Source organism: Thunnus albacares, chromosome 22, assembly GCF_914725855.1.
Source record: "Thunnus albacares chromosome 22, fThuAlb1.1, whole genome shotgun sequence".
NCBI classification, from domain to species: Eukaryota; Metazoa; Chordata; class Actinopteri; order Scombriformes; family Scombridae; genus Thunnus; species Thunnus albacares.
In genome coordinates this window covers 7,483,329-7,495,695 of record NC_058127.1, presented here as the reverse complement: position 1 = coordinate 7,495,695, position 12,367 = coordinate 7,483,329, and the positions used below count along the sequence as shown (strand labels likewise).

The 12,367-nt window shown below is 41.1% G+C and overlaps 1 protein-coding gene across 6 annotated transcripts in view; it reads right to left on the bottom strand.

Moving 5' to 3' along the window:
• Window positions 1-12,367, bottom strand: part of phka1a (phosphorylase kinase, alpha 1a (muscle)) — a 33,948-nt gene that overhangs the window by 19,202 nt on the left and 2,379 nt on the right. For all 6 annotated transcript variants that reach the window (XM_044340607.1, XM_044340609.1, XM_044340608.1 and 3 more), the window contains exons 2-9: window positions 8,055-8,213; window positions 7,872-7,919; window positions 7,026-7,194; window positions 4,804-4,886; window positions 4,588-4,668; window positions 2,204-2,302; window positions 1,972-2,118; window positions 1,075-1,128 (exon numbers count right to left, since the gene is read on the bottom strand). In XM_044340607.1, coding sequence (XP_044196542.1) covers window positions 1,075-1,128; window positions 1,972-2,118; window positions 2,204-2,302; window positions 4,588-4,668; window positions 4,804-4,886; window positions 7,026-7,194; window positions 7,872-7,919; window positions 8,055-8,213 — 840 coding nt within the window. The remainder of the gene's footprint in view (window positions 1-1,074; window positions 1,129-1,971; window positions 2,119-2,203; window positions 2,303-4,587; window positions 4,669-4,803; window positions 4,887-7,025; window positions 7,195-7,871; window positions 7,920-8,054; window positions 8,214-12,367) is intronic.

The window sequence follows — 12,367 nt, the reverse complement described above, 5'->3', positions numbered from 1 at the left end:
TCTTCATCAGGGACCATGACCCTCAAAATTAGAGGCTTGCTTGGCTGCTGGGAAAAATTCACTAAATTTCCTGTTTCTAAATTCGGATAAAACTGAGATGCTGGTCATTGGCCCTGCTAGACACAGACACCAGTTTGATCAAGTAACAGTAATGCTTGACAAAAGTGCGGCAGCCAAGAATCTTGGTGTTACGTTTGATCCCAGCCTCTTTTTTGATAAGCACATTAAAGTTACTGCACAGTGGGTTGGTTTCTGTCTCAATGAATCTGCTACACCTCTCTAACCTTCTGTTTATTTGTTCCTCAAGCACATGAGTGTCTGAGCTGTGTGCCCCTATCTCTTCTCTCTACCTATTTTCTCCTCCTGTCCTCTCTTGTCTCTCTGGCATCTCTTGCTGGACCAGCACCCATCCTGGAGCCGCTCTGCTTCCCTTGCTGTCGGTGCCTCACCTCATGTCTCTCTCTCTCTCTGCATGATGTCTTTATCCTTCTCTCTCCTCTGTGAATAATGTCTTTTCTGGTCTCTTTCTAGTCTTGTCTTGTATATGAATGGTGTGATGTGAGTCTCCCCCTGTGTGCATGTGCAGTTTGTCCTCCTGCCAGGTCTCCATGGCGATGGAAGTCGTGTGGTTCAGGTCCTATTCTGCTCTAGTGACACCTGAAAGCTGCTTGGTGTACTCTTCATCACATTCTTCATATATATTCTAAATCCATTATAATCCTGTTATTCTGTTCAATGCTGTAATCTGTACACACAACATCTATTACACACCTGTCTGTCTGGCTCAGAGGTTCAAACAAAAAAGGAGGAAAAAGAGTCACAGATTTCATTTTGGATTTCCTTGAACAGTCCATGATATTGCAGTTGTAGGATAAAGATATACGTGATCACCAATCTGCACAGCCTCTACTGCTTTTGATGATGAAAACATAAATCAAAGCAACATATAGGCACCATATAATAATGTTTTTGTCCACTACTTATAAGAAAAAAATGGGTTAAAATGCTTATCTGACAGGAAACATAAGACAGAGACAGATAGAGGTGACATCCACCTTTACACAGGTCGCTTACCTCTAATGGTGTTTTATGTCCGTCTCTGAGAAACCTGCAGCAGCCGTATCGACCCTGAACAGACATAGAGAGGAAGTCAGCAGGGACAAAAATACCTTTAACTGGAAAAGATATCTGCACATTATCTGGTACAGTGCTTAGTTGGTTCAGATGATATCTCTAAAAAGGTGCTATGTTGTTGCGATTGGTAATCAAAAACCTGAACGTTGTGAAGTCCCCCAGGGTTCAATTCTGGGGCCTCTATCATTTAATCTGTGTCTGGAAAGATTCACCTGATTTTGGGCCTGAGGTAAAAAATTGCTGTTGCACTTGTTTCCTACAGTTCCCACAGCACACCAGACATGGTATAGAAACCAACCAGTGCTCCTATACTGGAATACTTTCTCATCCTTTTCAGTCACTTAGTTTGTGGGAATTTAATGGAATACTACGTTATATACTTAAGTTGTAGCATGTGAGCACAATAAAGTAATATTAAAGGTGTTATAACCACATTTTGACACAGGGTCTCAAGACTACTTAATAATTTATATCCTCTGACAAATTTGCAAGTAATCAAATCACTGAAAAGCAACTAACAAACCGTCAACCTGGGGGTTTACAGGGCCCTAATGGTCTGAGACAGTTCCCTGCTATTTGTGATTGCTTGTCCAGCCTTGCGTTGAGGCCAAATCTTGAAAGACAGTAAAATTTCTTGTCATGGATATGCAGACGACAGCCACATTTACTTAACTCTCTCACTATTTGACTATGATCCCTTAAAATCACTGTACCAGTGACCGAAATCTTGAGAAAATAGTCAAGAAGTTGTGCAATAAAGTAAATGATCCTCTTTTCTTTATTGTTGCTGTCGACAATAAAGTACATGTTTTCCTGCGTTACTGTACATCACTGCACCTGCAGTTTAGAGATGATCTCCTCCTTGGTCATGTTGACTATGTCGATGTCGTCAACAGCGAAGGCGGGGTAGGTGAGGATGGCCAGGACGCCGGCATCCACCTCTTTGGAGATGGATGCTCTGGGTAACATGGAGGTCAGGATGGACTGATGAGGAAGAGGATGAATTAGAATCATATTATGCTATCAGGACGCTATGCTTTTCAATATCATATATACTGTATGTGTATACCTGGCAGTGCTGTATGTCATCAGCCAGGGCGTGGACCACAGATCCAGGTCCTCCTTTTGCTCCAAACAGGTTGAGTTCATCCAACGCCTCCAGAGCTGCCTGGAGGAAACACAGCATCAGTATACCAAGGTGTGAGGTACATATTATACAATTAATAAAGTCTATCTTTTTCACAGATTTCCACCAAGACACACACTGATTGATTTGAGCTCAATTTTGCCCTGGTTACATTCAATTATTTCAAATGAATGAATAAATGAATGAATGAATGAATAAAAAAATACATTCCAGCTTGTTCAAGTGCTCTAGAGCCAAACCAAGACACGTTTTTTTAAAAACCAGCGCTGATATTAATAACTGACTCATTTGCAGGAACACTCTGATCACATTCACACCTGGAAGCTGCCCAGTACAACCACAGTCTGATCTGCCGCCCACTGATCAGATCCGCTGGGACAGTTAGGGTTAAGAGCTTTGCTCAAGGGCACCTCAGTGGTGGTAATGAGGGAAGGGTGAGTGCTGCTTTTTCACTATTCCCTACCCAGATTTATCCTGCCAGTCCGGGGATTGAACAGATGATCTTCCAGTCACAAGCCCGCTTGTCTGACCTTTACACCACCACTTTGCATTTTATGTTTGAACAATACATTTTACTATCAAATCTGTATGTGTGTGTGTATATATATACATATACATACAGACACACACACAAAATGGGGTCCGAAAGTCCGACACCACTTGTCTTTTTGCCTTTGTTTTGAATGAATTACTATTTTTTTCATTACAAATGATAATATCAGTTTAACAATTTGAGTGAAAAGTTTAAACCTTGAAAAACGTACAAGGATTTCAGAATATCTTTCATATTCGGTATGTTCCCCTTTTTGCTTTAATGACATCATGCACTCAAGCTGGCATGGAGTCCAGTTCAGGTTTTGCAGAAGTTTGTACAAAACCCGATGACCCATGTTATCCCAGCACAATTTGACACTGTTCCAAAGAGCTTCTTGTAATGTCACAGAAAGCTTGGCTTTCTCAGTCTTCAAGTGCCCCATAAATGTTCAATGGGGTTGAGCTGAGGTGACTGTGGAGGAAAGTCCATATATTATTAATATATATATATACATATATATATATAAATATAAATATATATATAAACAACTAAATAAGACAGACTTATTTAAACAAACTTAAATAAGAAAGAAATTAAATACTTAAAAATCAAAGATATCAGACTGTGAGTAAATTACCTGTAAAACGTACATTAAAATGTTTTTTGCATATCTGTCCATAAAAAAATATCTGTGATAAGCCAATATTGGCCTATAATATTGGTCTTGTGATATATCGATAAGTCTTTGGTATCAGGTTTTTGTGTGCATCTTTTCCTTAAGAATAGTGTGGTCTAATATTGTACAGCAAAGTATGAAAAGTGTGAAAAGTGTAGAGTAAAGTGTGGTGCAGTATGGCAGAATGTGGTATTGTAGTACAATACATATAACGCAGCACATTTAAATGCACATTAAAACTATTTCATCCAGTGCTGCTGTTATATATACTGATAACTTCATGTAATAATAAAGCAGAGAACGTTCTGTAGTGGTGCCCATTTCCAAAGTCTTAAATTAACCTGTGTGTGTGTGTGTGTGTGTGTGTGTGTGTGTGTGTGTGTGTGTGTGTGTGTGTGTGTGTGTGTTTGTGCGTACTGAGTCGAGTACTGCGAGTACTGTGTTATTTCTGAGTGAGAAGCCATACTTGGAAGACCACAGAGAACCTGATACCTCCTGTACTCTGCCGGCCAAGGACAGCGCTCAGTCAGCCGCAGTGAGTGTTATGTGAAAACTTCATAACTTCAATTTTCCACCAGGGATTTTGTTTGACGTTTCCTTTCAAATAAAAGGATCATATCTTTTTATAGACTGAGACAAAACCCTGCCAAAAAAACCCTACTCAATAACATTAAAATATTCTCATTTTGCTTTTAAAAAAACAAAGAAAAAAACACGCTTTTTTACTTCATTCACAGATTTAAAAGGATTTTATCAGACTAAAGGATTATATTTATCTATAACGACAAAAGGAAGCTCTGATGCTACTGTGTACACCTTCAACAGCGAAATGAAGTCCTCCCATCTGATCCCGAGTCAGTTTGGACAGTCTGGGTCGTCTAAATGTCAGTGTAAAGGCCGTCGGAGTGACTAGACACCTTCGACCGTGCCAGCGATATTTACTGGAGCACCTGTTCTGCCTCTGCGTAGGGAGTCAGGCTGGTTTCTCCTTCCTGTTCACCCTCTGCTATCCTCACTCCAATAGGACGAGGAAGGACCAGCGAGACCTGTTGATATACATTGTATGCTTGCATGTGTATATGTGTGTGTATTAACCTTGGCTGTGCCTATAGAGCTGGCGTTAATCTCAGTGATGCCCTGATTGGTTTTGTCCCCTCTTTCCCACATCCCATAATCCTGTGAGAAACCAGAAAAGAAGAAGACAACGTTAATAGAATATCAAAGCTTCCCCAAATACTTCAGAAAAGGGCTTCACAAACAATAACATACAAGTTGTAACAATGTAGGTGTTGATAATGAATGCATACTTACAGCCACTTTGTAAGCTGCCTCAATGTAGAACATGAGATTCTGAACGACGTCCACTTCATCTTGGGTGTAGACAATATGAAGACCTGCACACACACACAGTTAAGACAAAAAAAAGGTTTATTATTTATGGAATGAATGTCATAAAAACAAACTTAAAGACAAGGGTTGAGCTGAATACTTGGATGAAACAAGTATTCAGTAGGGATAATGTACTTTTTATGAACATCATCTGAGAAAAATGTGTCAGTATCCGTACTCGTGATAGGCTGGGCAGCCACACACACACACACACAGAGCTCCTCCTTTACACAGAGTCCATACAAGGTTCTCTGCTGCTGCTCCACACAACACAATCTTCCCATTGTCACAGCCGCTCTGTCCGCAGGGATTAACAGCTCTCGACTCTCACTGCTTCTTCTACGCCGGTTATTCATGCATTTTATTTCATACTTCTGTAGCGAACAGCCGTCAGAATTACATCACCCTCCACCTGTCATGACTTCATTCATGTTTCCTCACAGTTAACACCTACAATCTCCCAATAATCCAATCACAATCCCCCCTCGTAAAAAAACAGCGCAGTGTGAAACCGAGCTCTGGAAAATCTATTAGTGTGTCTCAGAGCCGCCGGTGTTTTTGGTCAGAGGAGGAGAGATACGCCGGCTTAACCCTCGGCATCGGATGGCGTTGTAAAGTCAGAGTGATTGTAGCCGACTCGTGGAGAATCATAAGCCTTGTCTTTGAAGGAATAATCTGGTGGATGTGTGTATTTCCCAGTTGGAGATTCTCCAGGAGGTGCTGGTCTTGGCAGAGCTAAGACGGACTCTGCAAACCTGACTGACTGATCAACCGTACCATGAGTACCTGGTGTATATATATTGTAAATAATCACTATCACTGAATAAATACAAACATTGCTATTTAATTTTGATTTCCTGGTTTGTTTTGTGGGGATCTGCAGTAAAACCCGAAACGGATTTTTGGTTTGTCTTTCTTTTATGTTGGTGAAACTGGAGTGAATTGAACTGACTGTGGGACGAGTTACACATTCACACTCACACTCACCAATATTGCTTTGCTTTCTTGATTTAATACACCTATTGACAACTGAATTGAGTTGTGGTCTATTTGTTTTTGCAGTGCTGGTTTTTGGTGATGTATATTTCCATTTCAGGCTTAAAATACCAACTTCCAGTTTAAGCCCCGCCCATTCAGAGTACAGATACAGACACAGATAATTTAGTTGGTTAAACAGATACAGATACAGATAGTAGTGCACTCACTGTGACACAATAACGCACTTCTTGTCCTCTGCTTTCAACTGAAAACATTAAATGTGTCTCCGACCATCCTGAACAGGCCAAAAGTCATAGTCTAGTTGACTGGACACTGTTTTTCTGTGTGTTTTTATTGACACACTGTTGATATTTGGTTTTTAATGTTATTTGTGTTTTTATATTGTCTTAAGATCTTGTTGCCCTTGTATTTTCTCATGCATATGAGAGCCACACTGTTAGAATGATATTGGTTTGGGGTTTTTTCTGATAAATAATACAGTATTTGTGGGTTTCATCTTGAAATAAATACTTACATTATGTGACAAACCACTGATTTTTTTGAAAAAGCAGCCAGTTTTCAGAACCAGTTCTTTCAGACTTAATTCAGAAAAGTGGATTCTAGTTAAAAGATGTTTGAGGACAATGCTCATACTTGAGGGTTTGTCAACTAATTTGTTCTTTGACTAAGAAAAGACAGAAATGTTCAGAGTTTTCATTAATTAAAACTGACGACAAATACTTTTGTATTATGACTAATATGACTAAAACTGTTGAGGACATCGACATAGTCAACATGACTAATATGACTAAAACTCTTGACTTTTGATCTCAGGACTAAGATTGAGACTAAATTTAACAACTGCTGACAAAATGAACACTAGCCAAAACACATTTATTATGTAGCTGAATGTAAATCAATCAATCTGTAACCAATTTATCTTTCACATTACTGGAAATCTCCTTTATCATTTCAAAAATTCTACATGAAGCAAGACACTCAAAGGACTCACATAAAATTGACTAAAATGATCCTCCTACCCATCTAAAACACCTGCAGTTTCCCAGTAAATAACCAATGAGCAGGTTTTGTTCCCCTTGATTCTTTAAAAAGCGCCTCAAGATTTAAAATGCATCTTTGTTGCATATTTAAAATTTCCGTCATACCAGATGCAGTCATCTGAGCGAGGAAGAGCAGGAACAGTGAGGTGGCGTCGACCTGTAGGTGACCCCACTGGTCGTCTCCGACAATGGGTGCGCAGGTCTTGGTGTTGTACTTGGCGTGGAGCGAGTCCGAGGTGCTTTTGCTGTATTTAAACTTCTCCACTTTATCCAGCTGTGGGTGGAGAGAACAGAGAGACTTTTCAAAAGGACTTTAAAACAATGAACCTAACAAGATCTAACCAAACAATAAAGTATTCAACAAAGGAAATCACAAGAAAACAAACACAACTTAGCATTTTATATGAAGATAACACAAGCATAACAATATAAAAAATACATATTAAATATGTCTTGTACCTCATTTTATACACATTTTGCCTGAATTATTTGGCATCTTCGGAAAATTTGAGATCTTCACTAGAATTTAAAATAAAGTTTTGTGGGTTTGAACAATGTTTGGCTGAACAGCATGAGTTTATAATGACGGATGTGAGATTAATGCAACACAAAGATTATAATATGACATTTAAAAGGTAACCAAGCTTGAACCAGACCAAAACTAAAAGCCTGGCAGGTTAGCAGAACTCTCCAAGTAAGAGCTGATATCAGTAAGATTTATCTGAGGCTTAAACAACCCATCAGCTGGGCTTAACCTCTACTTTATTCACTCCTGGGACTTAATCCAACTCCTGTGTTTACTTCTCATCCTGCCCTTTGTGTGTTTATGTGAGTGTAAGAGAAAGAAAGAGGGTGGAAAGAGGACAGATGGTGAGAGACTTACAGCTCAAAGAGAGAAAGGATGGTAAGTGTAGCAGGAGGGGACCAGGAAATAATTTTGAGACAACGTACCTGCCTCATGATACACTGAAGGATTCCTCTCATTAGCTTTACCACACTCTAAAAAGAGAGAGAGAGAGAGATGGTTGAATGTCAACATTTCCAACACACGGCTCCTAGTAGTCCAGGGGGAGAAACATGAGTCTGAACCAAATGGGGCATTTCATCAGCACACACACACACACAAACACATACCTGCTCCAGCTCGTAGGCCTTGGCCTTGTCTTCATCCCTGTCTGCGTTCTTCCTGTAGGCCAGGCTCAGGGCCCACACAGACACGATGGCGTAAACATTGTCTCTGACCCAGGCATCTGGCTGATCGCCGCTGGCTGGCAGAAGACCCGTTACTGGATCCTGATCAAAGGTCACAGGTCAGTCATTAGCAGAATCCAATGGGACACATTAGACAGTGTAAATTAGAGGTAAACTTCAGTGCATAATAATTTTTTGTTGGCTGTGCAGCTCAGAGGATAACGGAAATTAGGGCTGATTATTTAAGATTTTTAAGCACCAATCAAAATCAAATTTGGGGTAAAAGAACATTTCAGTCATTATTTATTAATAGTTTAGTACGCAACAGCTCCATCAGGACTGTGTGGATGCAGTTTGAGTCAGTGGACGGTCATAACAAAAGCAAACATCGAACATCTGTCATCACATTTTGCTTCAAGTGTTGCTCAGCTCTGATTGGTGCATGTACGTATGTGACATCATCTTTTTCCAGCTGGGGCTTGCCAACTTCAAACAACAGAGAAGAGGTCAGACAGACATCTCTCAAGTGAATAACCAAACTACTCAAACTTTGGCAGAAAATGTGTTCATGTAAGAAAAAAGAAAAAAGCTTATTGAGAATCAAGTTTTCAGGGCCTTTTATTTCAAATCTAAATAAAATCTGATTAAATGGACACATTTCGCAGTGCAAACACTTATTTGTTCTTATTTGCATTTTCTCCCCATTTTTCTATTGATTTTGTGTTACATGAAGCATATTTCGACCAACAGAGGACCAACATATGCCATATGTGCCAACATCTGTGATGACACCGCATACTGAAACTGAAAATGATGAGCTTTAAGTACAATAAGTTGAATGCTAGGCTAACTCTGCTAGGATTTGTAAATGCATTGTCCTTTGATCCACTGATAGTGAAGCTGCACTAGCAGCTGCTATCTATCTTCTCATTTCACATCAGGTCAGTGAAGACTCATTTGCTGGGTATCAAGCTGGCTCATTGCTGCTGCAAAGAACAGGGTCCTTATCTAATTTAGTTAAATTTTCTAGAAAAAAAAACATTGCCCATAATAAACCCTGTTTCTTCCTGTTGTAAAGAGGATGTTGCTGTGATACCAGCAATATTCAGTGCTAAAGCAATGCAGTTAGAGCTGGGGAACCAGAACAATGATTCATCATTATATACAATTACAGATATATCCTGGCTATACCTGTGCCTAAAAAGCCATTAAATATTCATTTTTTTCTGATGTTTATAAGTTATAAATGAATTGACAGCTAACAGACACCATAGCAGTCAGCTCTTTCGACATCAAGTTAGGTTTCATCACTGATAGAAATAGAAATGCCACACAAAGTGGTTCCTGGTGAAGTTGCACAAGCAAGGGAGTTGACATGTAAGACCATGTCAAGGCTCCAGTCTTTAACTCTTTCTGTAAGAGTAAGAAGTCGATTCTTAGTTAGTAGTAACCTGTGCTGAAGGTCTACAGATTGCAGCAGCTCTCTGCCTCAGACATATTTTACCGTCAAACCAAACAGATTTACCGCTAGTACATTTATCATTCTCAATCAAATGTATTATTGATGACACTCGGGCTGCAGCTGCAGCAAGTGGCTGCTTTCAGTGAGAAGACTTGCTGATTAGTGCAGTGATCCATCTGAGCAGTGAGCTGTATTCAACTGCCGGCTGGCCAGCAGCCATTTGAGGCTGATTCATAGCTGAACACTCAGTTTGTCAATCAATCAATCAATAATGTTTCATATAATGTACAATCACAGTGAAATGTAATCCCACCAGTTCCTTCAATTTGTGCATTAAAAAGAGTTGAATAGAGTAGGGGAGGGGGGTATCCTCAATGATTCTCCTAGCTTTATTCTTTACATTCAGCCAAACGAACCACACTTTGCAGGTCCTTGCGGTCCTGTTCGGTGCTGTTTCCATACCAGGCAGTGATGTTCTCCATCAGGACACTCTTGATGATGCAGGAGTAGAAATTCCTTCAATTTCTTCAAGCTTCTGAGGTGAAACAGTCTCTGCTTTGCCTTTCTCACCACTGAGTCAGCATGTAGCACCCAGGTCAGGCCCTCGGTGATGTGGACACCAAGGTACTTGAAGCTGGCCATCCTCTCCACCAAGGACTCATTGATATTAAGGGGTACGTAGTTCCATCCCTGTTTCTTCCCAAAGTCCACTCTCAGGAGTAGTTTGTTGTCCTAACACCAGTGGGTCAGGTCCTATACTAGGCCTTTTCATTGTTATCTGTCATCAGGCCCACCACAGCTGTATCATCAGCAAACTTGATGATGATGTTGGAGTTGAAAGTGGCTACACAGTCATGTGCGTACAGGGAGTATAGCAGGGGGCTCAAAACGCAGCCCTGGGGTGCTCCAGTGTTTACGATTAGGGTAGAAGAGGTGTGTCAACCTACCCTCACCACCTGGGGTCTGAAGGAAGTTAAGGATCCACATGCACAGTGAGGTGTTTAATCCCAGGTCCTTGAGCTTTGTGATGAACCTGGAGGGAACTATGGTGTTAAATGCTGAATTATAGTCAATGAACAGTAATCTCACATAGCTCCCTTTCTTGTCCAGGTGAGATATGGTGGTGTGGAGGATGTATGCTGTGGCATCTTCCATTCATCTGTTGGAATGGTAGGCAAACAGCAGTGGGTCCAGTGTGCTGGGTAGTGAGGAGCAGATGTAATCCTTGACCAGCTGTTCAAAGCACTTCATCACGACAGAGGTGAGTTCCACTAGGCGGTAATCATTCAGGCAGGCTGGTCTTGTTTTCATGGGCACAGGAATGATAGTGGACTTCTTGAAGCACGAGGGTATGACAGACTGAGCCAAGGAGAGGTTGAATAACACCGGCGCTAGTTGGTCAGCAGATAGTTGGAGGACCCTCACACTGATACCATTTGGTCCTGTCTTGGTGTTCACACACTTGAAAGCTGTCCTGACCTCATGCTCAGAAAGGGTGATAGCTGTCATAATTCTTAGACCATGCCATATGCTTCTGGGATTGCCCTTCTGGAATTGTAGTTCCACTTTCTTCCCGTAGTCCCTTCTTGCCTCCTTGCTCTTCTTACGTTGTAGGCTGCTGTTTTATAATTGTCCATGTTTCCAGACTGCAGCCCTGATTTGTAGGCCTGGATGGTTCTGGTAATCCATGGTTTCTGGTTGTGGAATGATTTAACTGTAGTTTTGGGTAGAGTTGCTTCTGTAGATCCACCACAGACTCACTGAATCCATTAATGTCATCGGTGACATTGAAGGTTGTGTCCTGGAACGTGCTCCAGACTGGGTCATGTAGTACAGACTGTAGGGTGGCCTCTGATTGGCGGCCACTGGGGTCATGCATCATAGTTTGTTTACATACTTTAACCTCAGCAAGATGGCCATATGATTGCTCTTCCTGAACGCGGGTAGTGATTCTGCTCTGTAGCCATTTTTCAACAGCGTGTATCAGTGATCCAGAGTTTATTCCCCTTGCGGCGCAGTCAATATGTTGATGGAAGTCAGGCATAACCTTCTTAAGGTTAGCCTGATTGAAGTCCCCAGCAACAACGAGCACAGCATCAGGATTACCGGTCTGTGAGCAGTTCAAGTCTTTGCAAAGATCCAACATGGCAGCCTCTGTACTCCCCTGTGGTGGGATGTAGACCACTGTGATAATAACTGATGTAAATTTCTTCGGTAGAAAGTGTGGTCTGTATATTATTGACATTAACTCCAGATCAGGTGAGCAGAAATGGGAGAGCACTTTAATATTCCAACTGTCACGCCAATCTTTCTTGCCAGAGTCCTCTGTTCTGTCTGATCGGTATACAGAAAAAGAATCGCCTGGTTGAATGGTTCTGTCCGGTTTTCCAGGATTTAGCCAAGTTTCGGTGAAACAAAGGACATTACAGTTCCTGATATCCAGTTAGAAACTGATGCGGGCACAGAGGTCATCCAGTTTATTATCCATTGGCTAGCAGGATGTTTGGCAGAGAAGATCCATGTGACCGGGATCGGAGCCAGTGTTTAATCCCTCCAAGTTTACCTCAGTGTTTCCTCCGATGCTGAGATGGATGCAGAGGTGGTCTTACATGTCTATGTGGTCACGATCGTAGCTAGTGTTTATCCCCTCCATCTTTTCCTAGGTGTTTACTCCAATGTTTACATTTGAAAACCTGGACTGTCCAGGTAGTATAGTCAACAAGTGGAGAGGTTACAAAGTGGTGAGTTGACCATTTCCCCTATCCCAATGGGTGACTTGTAGTCATATGTTATC